Source organism: Bos taurus, chromosome 13 (genome assembly GCF_002263795.3).
Source record: "Bos taurus isolate L1 Dominette 01449 registration number 42190680 breed Hereford chromosome 13, ARS-UCD2.0, whole genome shotgun sequence".
Lineage (NCBI taxonomy): Eukaryota > Metazoa > Chordata > Mammalia > Artiodactyla > Bovidae > Bos > Bos taurus.
In genome coordinates, this window is record NC_037340.1 from 10,334,413 (window position 1) to 10,352,873 (window position 18,461).

General features: G+C 45.9%; 1 protein-coding gene across 9 annotated transcripts in view; it reads right to left on the bottom strand.

Moving 5' to 3' along the window:
• The window catches only part of KIF16B (kinesin family member 16B), a 309,240-nt gene that overhangs the window by 264,845 nt on the left and 25,934 nt on the right, over positions 1–18,461 (bottom strand). For all 9 annotated transcript variants that reach the window (XM_025000913.2, XM_025000912.2, XM_059892889.1 and 6 more), the window contains exon 2: positions 4,275–4,344. In XM_025000913.2, coding sequence (XP_024856681.1) covers positions 4,275–4,344 — 70 coding nt within the window. The remainder of the gene's footprint in view (positions 1–4,274; positions 4,345–18,461) is intronic.

Below are 18,461 nucleotides of genomic sequence, written 5' to 3' on the forward strand. Positions count from 1 at the left end.
TACGACCCAAGGCTAACTTTTCTGGACTTTTTATCATGATTACCTTATAAGAGCCTGACATTCTGGCCAAAGCTAAAGTCTGCAGAACTCCAGGGGGTGCTGTTCACACAGATGACAATGTGAGAACAGATGTGTGATCTACTGGGTCCACTGAAAACTCCACGTCAGACGCCGCCTCTTCCATAAGGCTCCCCTTGGCACTCCATCCAGAAGTAGTTTCTCCCACCCCTAAGAGACGAGCCTCTCCCAGGACACATTCTATTATGAGTCTATGGCATATGTTTGCATACATCTGATTTATCTTGCTACATACCAAAACTGAACAAAAAAATCATGTTTAAACATCTTCATATGCCACCAATGCCTCACACAGCTTCCTGGATATGTGCTAAATAAATTTAATCGGTATCATATTTGCCAACATAATTCAGATACTACACTATGTCTCCTTTTCATCATAGGGGACTGGAATGCAAAAGTAGGAGTCAAGAGACATCTGGAGTAACAGGCAAGTTTGGCCTTATAGTGAAAAAAAAAAAAAAAGGAAGCAGGGGAAAGGCAAACAGTTTTACCAAGAGAACGCACGGGTCACAGCAACACCCTCTTCCAGCACAAGAGAAGACTCTACACGTAGATATCAGCAGATGGTCAACACTGAAATCAGACTGATTATAGTCTTTGCAGGCAAAGATGGAGAAGCTCCATACAATCAGCAAAAACAAGACCAGGAGCTGCCTGCTCCTCAGATCATGAACTCTTTATTGCCAAATCCAGACTTAAACTGAAGAAAGTAGGGAAAACCATTAAGTCATTCAGGCATATATGATTATACAGTGGAAGTGACAAATAGATTCAAGGGATTAGATCCGACAGACAGAGTGCCTGAAGAACCATATAGAGGTTCATAACACTGTACAGGAGGTGGTGATCAAAACAATCCCAAAGAAAAAGGAATGCAAAAAGGCAAACTCTGTCTGAGGAGGCCTTACAAATAGCTGAGAAGAGAACCGAAAGGCAAAGGAGAAAAGGAAAGATACATCCATTGGAATGCAGAGTCCCAAAGAAGGTAAGGAGAGATAAGAAAGCCTTCCTAAGTGAACAATGCAAAGAAATAGAGGAAAACAATACAATGGGAAATGCTAGAGATCTCTTTAAGAAAATTAGAGATTCCAAGGGAACACTTCACGCAAAAATGAGAACAATAAAGGACAGAAACGGTACGGACCTAACAGAAGCAGAAGATATTAAGAGGTGGCAAGAATACACAGAAGAATCATACAAAAATGTCTTAATGACCTAAATAACCATGACAGTGTGGTCACTCACCTGGAGTCAGTCATCCTGGAATGTGAAGTCAAGTGGGCCTGAAGAAGCATTACTTCGAACAAAGCTAGTAGAGATGATGAAATTCTAGCTGAGTTATTTTAAATCCTAAAAGATGATGCTGTTGCAGCGCTTCACTCAATATGCTAGCAAATTTGGAAAACTCAGCAGTGGCCACAGGACTGGAAAAAGTCAGTTTTCACTCCAACCCCAAAGAAAGGCAATGCCAAAGAATGATCAAACTACTGCACAATTGAAGTCATTTCACATGCTAGCAAGGCAATGCTCCAAATCCTTCAAGCTAGGCTTCAGCAGTACCTGAACCAAGAACTTCCAGATGAACAAGCTGGGTTTAGAAAGGCAAAGGAACCAGAGATCAAACTTCCAACATCTGTTGGATCATAGACAAAGCAAGGGAATTCCAGAAAAACACCTATTTTTTGCTTCATTGACTACACTAAAGCCATTGACTGTGTGGATCATTACAAACTGGATAATTCTTAGACAATGTACTTGTCTCCTGAGAAATCTGTATGCAGGTCAAAAAGAAACAATTAGAACCTTAAATGGAACAACGAACTGGTTCAAAATTGGGAAAGGAGTACGCCAAGGCTGTATACTGTCATCCTATTTATTTAACTTATATGCAGAGTACATCATATGAAATGCCAGGCTGGATGCAGCACAAGCTGGAATCAAGATTGCCAGGAGAAAAATCAGTAACCTCAGATATGCAGATGACACCACCCTTATGGCAGAAACAGAAGAGAAACTAAAGAGCCTCTTGATGAAGGTGAAAGAGGAGAGTGAAAAGCTGGTTTAAAACTCAACAGTCAAAAAAGCAAAAATCATGGCATCCGGTCCCAACATTTCATGGCAAATAGATGGGGGGGGAATATAAACAGAGACAGAGTTTGTTTTCTTGGGCTCCAAAATCACTACAGATAGTGACTGCAACCATGAAATCAAAAGATGCTCGCTCCTTGGAGGAAAAGCTATGACAAACCTAGACAGTGTATTAAAAAGCAGACATCACTTTGCTGAAAAAGGTCTATCTAGTCAAAGCTTTGGTTTTTCCAGTAGCCATGTACAGATGTGAGGGCTGGACCATAAAGAAGGTTGAGTGCCAAGGAATTGATATTTTTGAACTGTGGTGCTGGAGAAGACTCTTGAGAGTCCCTTGCACAGCAAGGAGATTAAATCAGTCAATCCTAAAGGAAATCAGTCCTGAATATCCATTGGAAGGACTGATGCTGAAGCTCCAATACTTTGGCCACCTGATGCAAAGAACCAACTCACTAGAAAAAGACTCTGATGCTGGGAAAGATTGAGGGCAGGAGAAGGGGGTGACAAAGAATAGGATGGTTGGATGGTATCATTAACTCAATGGACATGAATGTGAACAAACTTCAGGAAATGGTGAAGGACATTCTGGCATGCTGCAGTCCATGGGATCACAGAGTCGGACACAACTAAGTGACTCAACAACAGCACTATATGTACTATAAGCTATAAAAAAGAAAAAATTTTAAGGTTCTTCTTATTAAAATGTTTAAAACTCCAGGCACCTGTTGCAGTTGTATCAAACAAAGCAATGTTTGCAAAACTCAAAAAGCAATAGAGTAATCAAGGAAAATGAGATTCCACAACAAAGAAAGGATATTCATCCAATGCTTGGCTCTCCCCACTGGTTCCGGTAAATACACTATTAGAATGATGGACTTTGTCTACAGCCCTGTGAGTACATAAAGACACAGGAAGCAGAGCAAAGTGAAGGTAACCAACAGCAGAGAAAGGGTGAGCCAAGCAAGAAGATGTGGGTGGTCAGAGGAGGAGAAGCCAGGTGCGGCTGGGCAGAGCCAGGAGGAACAAGAACTGCAGGTCAGCAGAGCAAGAAAAACATTCCACTGCAGAGGCCGCAGGCGAGGGGCACTGGCGCCTCAGAGGAGGCCTCTGGAATCCCCCAGGGCCACGGCCTGTTTGAAGATGGGCACATTACTGGCTTCCATCACTGGGGATCAGGTTGCATGACTTTGAAACTGGATTACAAAGTGTCCAGTCCCCTGAGCCATGAATTAACAGAAATCCAACCAGAGGGTGATCTGTACTTGGCTGCGGGGCAGCAGGCCTCTGAAACCCAAACCTGTGAGCTAATGACCAACCTCGGAGAAGGAGGGGCTTGGGTCCTTAGGGCTGTGGTTCCTTTATTACTGGTTTTACACACTTCTTTTGCCCATAAATGGCAAGTATTCAAGATATTTTAAATACAAAAGAACTTGCCATCTTAGAAAATTCTGGGATTTTTCTTTTTTTTTTTTCAGAAAAAAATTTCAGTTTTTTACATTTTTTCATCTCGAGTTTTGAATAGTAATACCAGCTCCTCCTGCAAGGTTTACAAAGTTACTTTCAGTAAAAAATGAAAACAGGGACTTCCCCGGTGGTCCAGGGGCTAAGACTGCACAATCCCAATGCAGGGGGCCTGGGTTCCATCCCTGGTCAGGGAACTACACTCCACATTGTACAATGAAGATCAAAGACCCCGTGTGCCACGACTGGGGCCTGGAAGAGCTGAATAAATAAATAAAAGTAAATACTTTTTAAGAAATGAAAACAAATCTAGGGTCAAAGCATATAATAATCCACAATGAGCTCATTTCCAGGCTGAAAATCCACAATAGGACAGAGGGTAAAAATGCCTGGTCTCACCTCCCCAGGCTGAGGCCTGGCTCTGCAGCTAAGGTCAACAAAACCAGAGACAGGACAGGTAACAGATAATCACCTGTCACCCATTTGCTTCGTGGCCAAGCCCAAGCCAAGTTCAAGCTGACATCATTAACTGAACTGAGAGAAGAAAGCTGTGAAAACAGATGCGTTCTCTTCACCCACAAACCATTTAACACTGAAACAAAGCACGCAACTCAGAACTGGAGCCAGGCCAGGTCACTACTTGCCTTTAAGTTTGTGATGGTCGTTTTGCTTTTCTCCATTTGAATAATGAATTTGGCTTCCAAGTCCTTTTCCCTGCAACACAAGTAATTCAGTATTGGTTAGGTAGGACAGAAAAGGGTGCTTCTACAATTTTTGTTGTGTTTACTTTTTATGTACCGCAACCTGTTTTTATTCAGCACATGAAGCACAATCTCTAACTCCTCCACATAAACATGAGGACAAAACAGGCTGTTATCAAAACCTTAAGACTGAAAATGCTGCATTACTCAAACCCTGAGAGAATGTCTACATGGGAGCCAACAGGAGTATAAATGCAAAGACAGAGACCGTGGATGGTGCTCTGACTCTAGGTAAGAGGGGCCTGCCCACCTGGGACAGAGGACAGGCACCTACGCTCCATCCAGGATGAGGACTGAGAAGAAAGAGGAGTGCGTGCTCACAGCCAGGATGCTCCCAGAGGCAGCCAGGCCAACTCCTGCCCCCACCTTCTTTCTACCTCCATCCAGAAACTGGCATTCCCAGAAAACACTGGAACAGGAAGTTAAGAGAACTCCTAAAATAAACAAGCCCACACCCACACAATGAGGAGGGTTGTCCCTGGTAATGGGGAGAGGAAGGTCTCTAGGTACTGCTGTGGATAGAGGCCAGGGGACCCTGAGTGGGAAATTCAAAGCAGAGAAAAGTATACACAGGAAACCACTACTTGTATTTAAAGATAAAAAGGATAACCTATTTATCTTTCAAAAGGTCACCTAGGGAGAAAGAAGAGACAGAGAAGGAAGCTAGATTTCTACAAAAACATCTTGATCTGTAGATCGTGTTTAAAATGATGAAAATAATTTACACAAAAATAAAACAATTTTTATTAAATAACCTAAAACCCAAAAGTAAGTTGAAGTCAATCAATCTGTGCACTGCACAGTGAGAACAGATCTCATGCTAGATTCCTTGGGCAGGAGGAATCTAGGCTAAGGGAAAAAAGAACTATTAATACAAAGCAATCGTCAAGTTTTTTTTAGGCATCATATTTTGGTGATAAAATAAGTCTATTTATCCTAGCATTTCTGTCTGCGTATAATACATGAGTAATACATGAGGGATAATACATGAGTAATTATGTTGCTGCCCCTGATAGCCAAGTTTTTGGTTTGAAAGGAGATACAAACATCAGATTTGTTAAAAAGAAACTGTAACACCAAAATGGAGTCACTTAAGCTAAGCCCCACCAAGACCTAATACCTAACTTAAGGCAGCTTCAGCCTCTCCCAAGAGTAAGTCTTGAACCAGTCCATCTGGAAATTCCTGGTCTAAGGTAACCTGCCTGGTAAGAACCCCTGCAGTCCCCCAGGGAAGCTGACTTTGCCTGATATAATCCACTTTTTTTTTAACTTCCTTGTCACAGCCTCCTTCTGCCCATAAAAGCCTTCCAATTTTGTACAGCTCCTGGCAGGGCCTTTCTACTTGCCAGGTGGGGATGCTGCCAGATTCATGAATCATTGAATAAAACCAGTAAGATCTTCAAATTGACTTGGTTGAATTTTTTTAAACAGATTGATGACATAAGGTAAAAACTCCTTAGTCCTAAATCTAAACGGGAAATCTAAGATGAACTTTATCTGAAACTGAAAAGAAGTACTCCCCAGCTTTGTCCTCGGAAAAGGCCTAGAGTCTTATGGCCAAAGTAGTATCTAAATACCATTTTCTACTAAGCTATGCCAGGGCTTACTAGAGACGATTCAATTCAAATATTCAGGCAGACCTCAGAGATACCGTGGGTTCCTTCCATTCAAAAGCTCGCGACTTAGCTGCATCTGGCTGTTTTAAGGCTAGAGGATTTCCAAAGGAGTTTGTAGGTTGAAACACTGTCACACCCAGTAATTATTAACTGGAACTGTAAGCTAACTCTTTTTTTCAGAGAGAGGTAGTGGGGGACAGCCCCCTGTAAAGTCAGAGGTGTAGGTGAAAGCACAAAGCAGAAAGTAGGCAGACTCTGGTTTTGGGGGTAGACGCTCCAGAATTTCCAGGGGGACTCCTGAAGCTCAATCCTGCCTTTGCGTATGCCGAGCCTCCTTCCTCATGACCTTTGTCATGGGCGGAGTTCCTCACGCTGGCTCCTGGCAGTGATAGAATTCCAGTTGAGCTATTCCAGATCCTGAAAGATGATGCTGTGGAAAGTGCTGCACTCAATATGCAATATGCACTCAATATGCAATATGCCGGCTCCCGGCACTTCCAGACCATGGCAGTAAAGCGAGTATCACAACACAGTGAGTCACATTAACCTTGCTGTTCCCCAGAGCGTATCAAAATTATGTTTAAAATGTGCAATAGCATTTTGTCTAAAAAAATACAAGGTACATACCTTAATTTAAAATTACTTTATGACTAAAAACTTCTAACCATTATCTGAGCCTTTGACAAATGGCCATCTCTTTGCTGGTGGAGGGTCTTGCCTCAGTGTTGGTGGCTGCTGACTGAGGCGGTTTCTTCATATGTGACAACAATGAAGTGCTCCTCGCTGACTGACTCTTCCCTTCATGAACAGTTTCCCTGTAGCATGCAACGCTATTTGACGGTATTTAAACCACAGACTCAAAATTGGAGCCAATCCTCTCAAACACCGCTTTATCAACCAAATTTATGTAATATTCTAAATCCATTGCTGTCACTTCAACAATCTTCAGGCATCTTCACCAGGAGGAGATTCCATCTCAAGGAACCACTTTCATTGTTCATCCGTAAGAAGCAACTCCTCATCCATCAGAGTTCTTTCATGAGGTGTAGCAATTCAGTCACATCTTCAGGCCCCACTTCTAAATCAGTTCTCTTGCTATTTCTACCACCTCTGAAGTGGTACTATTTCTTCCTCCACTGAAGTCTTGAACTCCTCAAAATCATCCATGGGGCTGGAATCAACTCCTCCAAACACCTGCTAATGCTGGTATTGTGACTTCTTCCCATGAAGCATGAATGTTCTTAATGGCATCTAGAACGTCAAATCCTTTCCAGAAGGTTTTCAATTTACTTTGCGCAGATCCATTGAAGGAATCACTATCTATAGCAACTACAGCCTTATGAAATATATTTAAAGAATAAAACTTCAAAGGGGAAGTTACTCCTTGATCTGAGGGCTGCAGAATGGATACTGTGTTAGCAGGCATGAAAACAACATTAATCTCCATGGCATGGGTGACCAGGCGCACTGGCAATGAATAGTAACATTTTGAAAGGAATCTTTTTTTTTTTTTTTTTTGAGAGAAGGTCTCAACAGTGGGCTTAAAATATTTAGTAAACTATGTTGTAAAGAGATGTGCTATCATCCAGGTTTGGTTGTTCCATTTACAGGGCACAGGCAGAGAGACTGAGCATAAATTCTAAAGGGTCTTAAAATTCGTTGGAATGGTCAATGAGCTTTGGTTTTAAAGTTACCAACTGTATTGCCCAATGGCAGTCCTAAACAACATCTTCTTCCAATCGAAAGCTGCTGTGTCTACACTGATTATCTGCTGTTTAGTGCAGCCACCTTCATTAATGATCTTAACTAGATCTTCTGCATCAGCAGCATTTGCTGCTTCACTTTGCACTTGGATGTCATGGAGACGGCCTCTTTCCTTAAACTTCATGATCTAAATTCTGCTGCCTTCAAATTTTTCTCTCGAAGCTTCCTCACCTCTCCTTGCCTTCATAGCATGGAAGAGAGTTAAGGCCTTGCACTGGATTAAGGGAATGTTGTAGCTAGACAGATCTTCTATCCAGACGACTCAAACTTTCTCTACAACAGCAATAAAGCTGTTTTGCTTTCTTATTCATGTGTTCACTGGAACAGCAATTTTAATTTTCTTCAAGAACTTTTCCTCTGCATTCACAGGTAGGCTAAATATTTGGCACAAGAGGCCTAGCTTTCAGCCTATCTCGACTTTTGACATGCCTTCCCCACTAAGCGTAATCACTCCGAGCTTTTGATTTAAGATGAGACATGCACCTCTTCCTTTCGCTTGAACACCTACAGGCCATAGTAGGATTATTAAGTGGCCACTTTCAAAATGACTGTGTCTCGGGGAAGAAAGAGGCCCTGACATCATGTCATTTTCCCTACCTAGGTTGTTCAATAATGACAAAAACCTGCAAGGAATGTAAAGATGGAAGCAGAACCTATAGATTAAAAAAGATTTTAGAGACTTATCCATTGACTGGATCTCAATTCATATAGAAAAACATTTTTAGAAATTATATGACATGAGGGAAAAATTAAGTCTGACTAGATATGTGATTATACTAAGGAATTATTAAGTGCAATAATGCTATCATGTTGAGTCTTACAAGGTCTTGACCTTTTAGAGAGAGACACTGAAACATTTCAAATGAAATGATGTCTGGGACTTATTTTCAGATAATCTAGTAGGGGGTGGAACTGGGAAGGGGAAGCACCCTGACCACCTCAGGGTGAACAGAGACAGAACAAACACCAGCCAGAAGCCCGAAGAGTATGCTGCGGTAAACACCATTCAAGAGCTACAGTGGATCCCCATGGCCTAATTCAGCTTCTCCAGGCCAGTCTGAGGAAGTCCAGGGTTGGGCGAACACAACACTGGCTCAGAGACAAATAAATGAATCCCCCTCGCCTGTGTGGAGCTTCCACTACACCCTCCAGGTCTTTGGGCGGCTCCACTGTGAACCCAAAAGTGAGAACTGCCTTGGGGAAACCCCATGTTCATGGAGCTGGAAAACACACACTTATCTTCACAGCATTCAACTTCCAAAGCACATTCTGCCCACGGAGAAAGCCAGGAGGATTCCCTTTGTTAATGACATCCCTCCCGTTTCCACCTGGGCCATTTCTCAGTCATTCACCAGTCTACTGTGTTTAGCTCTTGCACTTTAAAACCACTAATGTTGTCAACAAATAATCTGCCAGCAGCACAGAAACCACCCAGGGATCTGAGGACTAGTCCTTGACAGGCGCTCATATCACCAGCCAATTCTTACTCATAAAACAGGAAGAAAGAAACTTCTCTGATGGTCCACTGGTTAAGACTCCATGCTCCCAACACAAGGGGCTCAGCTTTGATGACTGGTTGGGGAACTAAGATCCCACGTGCCACCAGGCATGGCCAAAAAAAAAAAAAGAACAGACCTCACACTATACACAAAAATTAGAGATGGATCATAAATCTAAATGTGAAAGATTAAAACAATAAAGGAAAAAATATTTAAATAAAGTAAAATGAAATTGCAGGTCACATGGCGCCCACCACTCTCATCGATGGGAAGCCAAAGGGAAAGGAGCCCCAGGATCGAAGCCACGAGTCTTTGAGAGCCACTAAGTTTAAAGGGCTCTCCCCAGGATCATTGACTCCAAACCCATAGGAAGCCACGACAGTATGTGCCCAGTTTTAAATTAACATCCACTCTATAAAGACATGAAGGAAGATACTGACTGAATGAGCATCTTTTCTACCAGCCACATCTGAATCAAAATTGAAGATGCTCCAATAAATTAAAAAAGAAAAAAAACTGAAGACACTCAGTGGGTTTCAACAGGTTTATACAACCTTGAAACAGCAGGTGGTGGGGCAGGATGGGATGGGGTTGGGGAGGTGGCAGGCTCACTTTTCGGAGGGTCCAGAGTTTCCTCAGTTCCTCAAAGGGCTCTGTGCCCCAAAAGATGGGAACCCCAGCTCAGACCCTTCTTATTCAAGTGCAACGCAGGAGCCAGCAGCCCCCAGAGCTCATTAGCAATGAGGGATCTCGGGTCCACTGCAGACCCGCTGAACGGAACCTTCTTGGGACAGGAGCCCTGAGGGACCCCAGTGACCACTGACAATTGGGACACCAGGCTGGGGCACTGTCTGAACATGACAAAGTCATAATCGGCCTCAGTTACTCTCACGAGACAAACTCTACCATGTAATCTGCTTCCTACACTGGGAGACACGCTAACTTTGTACTTCGACCTTTAAGTCTTGTAAAATCTCATGACAGAACTGGAGATAACCTCGGTCAGCTGACACTGACTTGACTCTTGGTTCTGAGTTGTACGGTGGCTTCAAACCAAGAGCAATGCATGTCTAACATCATCAGATCTCAGAAGTCATCTGAGTGTCCTGATCTCCAGGCTCCCACATCCTTAGTACCCGGCCAAGCTTCCAGCCCTGTCAATACCCAGACAGTTTCCCCAAATCACTGTAAGGCTGCTGCCAATAGCTTGAAGTCATTTTAAGTCACAGCACAGGTCATTAAGATAAATAAGGAAAGCCATCTGTTCCAGAAGGAAATTTCACAAATAACAATTTCTTAGATCGCTTCTTTCTTAAGCATAAAAACTAAAATTGTAAGAAAAAGATGTATCTTTACTCTGAAAGTAATCTTTAAGAATAGCACTATAAATATAAAGAAGCTAGCTAGCGATTTAGCCATAGACAGTGAATCTCAATCTAGTTATGGAAAATACGGGAAAGCCAATGTAATCTCTAGAAAGTGGTTATGATGGCTAGTGTGATTAAATGCTGAAACGAACTCCTGATGCCCTCATCCCCGGTGGATTCCAGGCAGCTCTCCGGCTTCCTAGGATTTCAGAGATGACGAAAGGAAGGCGGCGGCCCCTGGCTCCTTTCTCTCCACCCTGCTGACCCTACCACCCAGGCTCCTCGTCCCCTGGAGACTGGCTTTTGCTCCAGCCTCTTCTGCACCCCCAGGGCTTCTATGTATTGCGTGTGGCTTGAGGGTCCACATGACACTCCCTTGGGCAGCCTTGCCTTCTCCCCTTCCCCCCAACCAACAGTCCCATCTGACCTATCACCAGGCTACCAACCTTGGTCACTTCTGCCACCATCCCAGGTCGCCCACCACCTCCTCCTCGAGTCTCTTTACCTCCAGCCTTTTCCTCCCCTCTTTCTGAACATAGAGAACATCACGTGGTTCCCCAGCTTTATAGCAACGTCCACAGGCCACAGGGTGAAGCCCAACTCCTGGCTATACCCAAGGCCTTCCGACCCAACTCAGCCTAACCATCCACACTACTCCCCCCACATCCCGGGCAGTGCGCAGCCTGCCCTCCATATCTTCCTGAGGCTTCACTGAGCCTCCGCCCCAGCCCCTCGTGAGCTGGTCTCACCCCAGTGTGAACCTCCAGAAGGAAGGACTGCACGTGGCAGGTGTGCACGCCTGCAGCTGGCATGGTGGGTGCCCGTAGACAGTTGCCGAATGTGACAGACCAACTGATCAAGACCAAAGCGCTGAATGGACACTCCCCATGCAGACCACTCTTCCCCAGGGGCGCTGCCCTCCTGAGGGCCACGCTCCCCGCCGGTCTCTCATCATTTCTGCTTCTAGATTTCCCACTCAGGCCCTCGAGTGAGGCTTGTCCCAGGTCTAGACTGACCCCCCACCCTGTGAACCTTCAAAAACCCCTTCATCCCACCCACACAGGCTTCAACCCTGCTGGTGTCATCTCTCCTGTCGTCTAGAGGGTCCCAGGGAAGCAAAAAGCCCACTTCCTCTGCACCCCACAAGCTGAGCCCCCTGCACAAGGGCAACGCTCATAACCACAGCTCAGTGCTCTGTCTTAAAGCCCTTCAGCTAAAATCCACGTGACGCCAGGCTCGGGTCAATTTCCTCTGACATTTATGAAACATGGGAAATGAATCTTGACATTTTTCTCATATTGAGGAAAATAAATCATCCTGAAATAGTATTTGAACATTGATTTGATAATAGAGCAAAATGAACTATGTCTCTCCCTGGCCACTTTGGTGAACTGGGTTTCTCAAGTGAAAAGTCAGTTATGGTTCACTCATATAAATAAGTAATTTATTTGAAAGGTCTGGAAACTAGATCATAAGATGCTACAAATGAACCCACTGGAATAATCAGACTGAGTTACAGATCAATACTGGGGGAAGTGGGGGAGAAAGGAAAAGATGCAAAATATCCACTCAGAGAAAGAGATGAATTATATCAGCTGCTAGATATGAGAGCAGAGAAAACTTGTTAGAAAAAAAAAAAAACTAATGTTAATTCAAGTATTTTTAAAATGTTTCAAAATTATTCAGCTATTCAGACTGATTCCCCTTGTGCAGCTGATGATGTTTGGTCGTCCCATAACGGAACAGCGAGGCTGGGTGACGCTGAGATCCCCAAACTGCGTAACTAGCCTGGAAGAGTCCAAAGAGTGGCTCGTTCAGCCTAGCTCTGAAGTGAGCTAGCATTCCCAAATTCACCTGAAGAGTTACATACTATGAACCAATACTTGAACTGCCTTCGCTTGAGGGGCAGGAGGACACTCAAGAGCAAAAATTCTAAACTCTGTTTTTAAAAAGAATGCATAAATGTAACCTTTAAAACTGTGAATCACTATATTATGATAGCTCTTATATGTGGAACCTAAAAAAATAAAAAGCCAGTAAAAATGAACTTATTTACAAAACAGAAATAGGATCACATATAGAAAACACATAGATGTAGAAAACAGTCTTACAGTTACTGGTAGGAAGGTGCGCGCGGGTCATCGGAAGGCTGGAAATGACGTACACACTGCTATTAACACAAAATAGATAAAAAGCCCTTATGGCAGGGGATGCCCCAGCAGGCTAGTGGCTAAGACTCCACGCTCCCAATGCAGGGGCCTGGGTTCGGTCCCTAGGCAGGAAACTGGCTCCCACAAGCTGCAACTGAGCCTGCATGCCAAAACTGAAAGATCTCACAGGCCACAGTGAAGACTGAAGATCCCGCGTGCTGCAGCTAAGACCCAGCGCAGCCTAATAAATAAATATTAAAACAAAAAAGAACCTATTGTACAGCACAGGGAACTCTCTTCAATACTCTGGTAATGACCTCTATAGAAAAAGAATCTTTTAAAAAGAGTGGATATATATGTAAGTGATCCACTTTGCTGTACAGCAGAAACACATCATTAATCAAGTATACTCCAAAAAAAAATTTTTTTTTTCAATCGTGAATCACTATATTGTACAGGCTTCCCAGGTGGCTCACTGGTAAAGAATCTGCCTGCCAAGCAGGAGACACAGGATCAATCCCTGGGTTGGAAAAATTCCCTGGAGAAAGAAATGGCAACCCACTTCAGCATTCTTGCCTGAATACTTCATTTAGTAGAGAATCCCACGAACAGAGGAGCCTGGTGGGCTACTGTCCATGGGGTTGCAAAAAATCAGATATAACCTAGAGACTAAACAGCATGTTGTACACCTGTAACTTATATACTACTGTATATCAACTATACTTCAATTTAAAAACAAAATACAAGTATAAATTAATTGATATAACTAAATACAAAATAAAAAGAATGCATGACCTCCATGGGTACTACTATGGGAAGAAGTCCAAGGAACACCGTTAAGTGGGGGAAAGAACCAAGCACGCAGATGACATCCAGCGTGCAATCACATAAGCAGATAAAAAAGCAGAGAGGATATGCACACTGATGCTTCTAGACGCACAGAACACCGCTGAACATTTGCAAAACGCTAAGTGTGAAGCTGGTGGCCTCTGGAGAGCAAGTGGGAGCAAGACCTCAGGGGATGAGAAAATGAACTGAAATATTTCACTGTGGGAATTATTTCAGCATGATTTGATATTACGTTGATTAAAGTAAATTTAGTTAATTAAAAGGCAAAAGACCCTGATGCTGGGAAAGATTGAGGGCAGGAGGAGAAGGGGATGACAGACGAGGAGATGGTTGGATAGCATCACCGACTCGATGGACATGGGTTTGGGTAAACTCCAGGAGTTGGTGATGGACAGGGAGGCCTGGTGTGCTGCGGTTCATCGGGTCGCAAAGAGTCGGACATGACTGAGTGAATGAACTGAACTGAAAAGGCAAAAAGTCTCTGACTTTAGGCATCGGGTGGCTCCTCAGCACCCTGGGGTGCGTCCAGGTTCTCAAAGGGCTGGCTCACTGCCCCGGCTCTCCCATCACAGGGGACACACCCCCCACCACCACCACCCACCACCCCGATTTGCCTCTGCCGCACCCCCACCCTCCGCATGTCCACCAGGCCCCAGGCCCCGAGAGGTCAATATTCAAAACCAGGTGAGATCCCACCTTTGCAGGAAGCAGTCCTGCTCTCCAAATGCTCAGTGAGCTGTTCACTCCTCCTCCCCACCCAATGGCACTTTTTCCCTGATTAGGGTGCAAGACAGAACATGGGAAGCCCAAATAAACTTCAGTCTCAGATAAACGGATGTTTTAATGTAACTGCATTCCAAACATTGCCTGAGACTTATTCAGACTTCGCGGCTCTTCCACTTAGATGCAATTATACTCACCTCCCTCCCCCAACCCAGAGAGGGAGCGACCTCAGTGCCCATTGCAGTAGCAGAGGCTCCATTAAGACGTGTCACCTCGCCCGCCCATGTCAAAGCTTGAAATCAAACTCAGGGCAGGCCACTCTCCTGCAACCCTCTCTCCCCGGGCTACTCCTCAGCCTTTCCAGCTGGTTCTGAGCATGCAAATATCTTGCTGACTTCTCTTAGCTGCTGTTCATAAAAATCATAAAGCATTGGCTCAACTTTTGCAAAAAACCCAAGGGCTTTTCTCCTCAAAGACTCACAGGAGTGGGTTTTCAGGCCATCACCCTGACCGCATCTTGGAACATGCCTCGCCACACAGCGGTGAGCACTATGTCAGCAGGGCCGTGACCCACATCCCGGTGGGGAGCCTGCTCACCTGGGCTCCCCGGGGGCTGTCCACGGCGAGCCAAGGGCAGCATCCCAGCCTCCAATGCTGGGAGCATCTCAGACCAAGTGAGATCCTCTGCTGGGCCGGGACCCTCACTGTGGGACAGAGCCATCAGGCTGTGCCTCTTACAATCTCCCCGGCCGCAAGAGCTTGCGATAAACCTAAATGATTAGGCAAGAACCAACTGTTCCGGGCTGGGATCCCCAAGGAGCGGACGGTCTGAGGGAGCCTGGCGGGCAGGGTGTGCCCTTGGGGTCCGGGCCTGGGAGAGGAGGACAGGGGATCAGGACAGGCAGAAAGGGCAGTAAGCTGCGACCAGACCCAGCGGTGGTCCCAGCTGACCCATGGGCTGTTCTGGAGGTACAGCCAGGTACCAGGACCACCGGCTGCCTGGGAAAGGGGTCTAACCTCGAGCCCCCGAGGGGCTGACACAGAAGGCCACACAGACAGCACCCAACCGGCCAGGGAGCCCATGCTTCACAAAGGAAGCTCTGCACATGAAGGCACAGGTCCACCACCCCGAGTGCTCTTAAACCGATGCTGTGGAGGGTGCCGTTGAGCGACAGCTTCAACCACCCCAAACCCCCAGCGGAGAGTGAGGAGCCAGGGCTGCAGGCCTTAAGACAGGCCTTAAACCTGCTTAAACCTGCTTTCAGGCTGAGCACGCAGAATTGATGCCTTCAAACTGTGGATGTTGGAGAAGACTTGAGAGTCCCTTGGACTGCAAGGAGATCCAACCAGTCCATCCTAAAGGAAATCATTCCTGAATATTCATTGGAAGGACTGATGCTGATGCTGAAACTCCCATACTTCGGCCACCTGATTGGAAGAACTGACTCACTGGAAAAGACCCTGATGCTAGGAAAGGCTGAAGGCGGGGAGGAGAAGGGGACGACAGACGAGATGGTTGGATGGCATCACCGACTCAATGGACATGAGTTTGAGTAAACTCCAGGAGATGGTAAAGGACAGGGAAGCCTGGAGTGCTACAGTCCATGGGGCTGCAAAGTTGGACACGACTGAGCAACTGAACCACCACCTGCTTTCAGCTTTCCATTGAAGGAAGGCCAGCATAACCATCAGAAGTGTCTCCATACCCAACAGGCTTCCCTGAGACGTGCAGAATCATCAGAGAAGGTTTAGCTGGAGATCTAAATGACAAATCCTTATCCAGGATGCTGGATGGAGAGATCCAGATATTCCTTCAGTCCACAGATATTCATGAGACCTTCAAATGCCAAACAGCACTCTCAGCACAGGGATAAAGTGGTAAACAACACAGAGTACTGTCTGAAGTCTTCATTTTAGGGAGGGGGTTAGAAAAAAATAAATACCATTGTAGATACTGGTAAGTGCTAGAAATAAATGAAAGGGTGTCCTAGGCTGGGACTAGGGGCAGAGGCAGGGAGAGGCAAGTAGTCAGAAAGGAAGGGGCGGCGTGGGAGCAAGGGCTGAATTGCAGCAAGGTAGAGAGCTGGGAGGGCAGCCCATGAAAAAGGAACAGCAGGTGCAGAGACCCTGGGGCAAGACCCAGCCAGAGGTCTGGGGAAGAGAGGGAAGGTTGATGGGACTACAGGTGGGGAGGCGGGGAGCAAGACAGGCCAAAACAGGGGCAGGGGCCAGATGACACCAGGAACCGATGTGGGACAGGAAGTTTCAGACACAGGGAGACAAGGGAGGGCAAAACGCTGCTACGTTTTTAAATGACCCCTCAAGCTGCTGCTTAGACTCCGGAGCAGGAAGAGAGCGCAAGGAGACCAGTGAGGAGGCTGATACAAGCCACACAGAGACACTGGACCAGGGCAAGAGCAAAGATGTGTTCAAAAGGCAACACGGTCAAACCCGGGTTCCTAAGCCCCGCCGAGCAACGGAATCATCTCAAGAGCCCAGCCCCGGCTTCCCAGGTGAGAATGTCCAGGATGGAGACCAGGTGTGGGTATTTAACCTCCTGGGAGATAGTGATGGCCAAGCGTGATGCCCTCCTCAACCCAGAAACACTGGAATCCTAAAGTGTGGGGAAGCCTCACTGCCTTCCAGCTCCTTCTCAGGCGCCCTCTGCTCAGTGATGCCCTCCCTTCCTCTAAATCCCCAATTTCAGGACAAAAACCCAGGGCAGGGTTGTGCCTTCTGCGGTATCACTGCTGCTTCTGGCTGGGGCTTCTCTTTGAAGTCTAGAACATCACAGAACTGAGGAACACTGTTACGTGGGGGAAAAGAGCAGGTAGCAAAAAAGCGTGCAAACTTTGATGCAGTTTGCAGCAAAAAAGCAAGCAGGGAAGAGAAAATAGCATGTGCATACACCAAGTAACTATATTCTCAATTTCCCTAAAGAAGGTTATAGCTAGTAGCATTCTAAAAGCACAGGAGCAAGGTTAGTTCACTGCATATAATGGATGCCTTACTCTGGGAGTTACGCTTAATTGTGCCATGGAACCCTGATTCCAGCTGAGAAAAGCTGGTTGAAAGCTCAAGAATTTCATACGAGACAAAAACTCAAGCCTCAAATCTTGAAGGACCAAATCGTGCTCAAGACTGCAGACGACAATGACACTTTCTCAGGGAATTCTGGAGGCGACGCAGGGGGAGCACCTGAGATCAAGATCCTGACGGCTGGAGAGCCCAGGGGAGGCTCATCACCACATGGAGGCGAGAAGAGGGGGTTGGCTCAGGAGAGAGGAGCCCCAGCCCAGCCCTGGTCTCACCCACAAAGAACCCAAGACCCCAGAGGTGAAGTGACCGGGTCGAAGTTGCTCCTGCAGAGTCAGCCTTGGGAAAGGTTAGAGAAATTCAGCCACAGAGGACCGTCGAGGACATGCCAGGACCCCAACTTGATTTCAGCGACGTTCTCCTCAAGGTGGGAGCTCTGCAAGCTCGGCACCCATGGGATCCCAGTGGGCAGGTCAGCACGTTTAAGGGGTCCACAGGAAGATTAGTCTAAACAGGTGCAAGTCACCAGCTGCATCAGATGCTGGATGGAGGGACACAAGAAGCCCATCCAGCCTCGGCTGCCACCCACGCCAGTCACCCGAGTTCCCTGCCGTTCTAAGCTGGCCCTTCTTCCAAGACACATATAGACCCTCACACCGGTCCCGCTGCCTGGACGGTGCTTTCCTCCTCCATCGCACTTACCCTTCAAGATGCTTAACGAGCCTCCTCCTCCAGCAGGTCTTCCTAAACAGCCCTAGCCAACATCTTCTGTGTGAAGTCCTACCATCACTCACCACATCTGGGCGGTGACAGCCCACAACACACCACGGAAGCTGCCGTTTTCTACCCACTTACGGCTGGGCCACTACACTTCATCTTCCCCACCAGTCTAGATGCTTCCCAAAGGCAGAGGTTATGCCCTGCTTCTGATAGCTACCCCGACACAAACTGCAGTGTCCTTATATACAGTGAGCACTTGGATGAATGGATGAACGAAAGAATGAGTAAGCAAATGAAATCAACCAAACAGCTGAAAGCAAGATGCTTTTCTTAAATTCAAGCACTA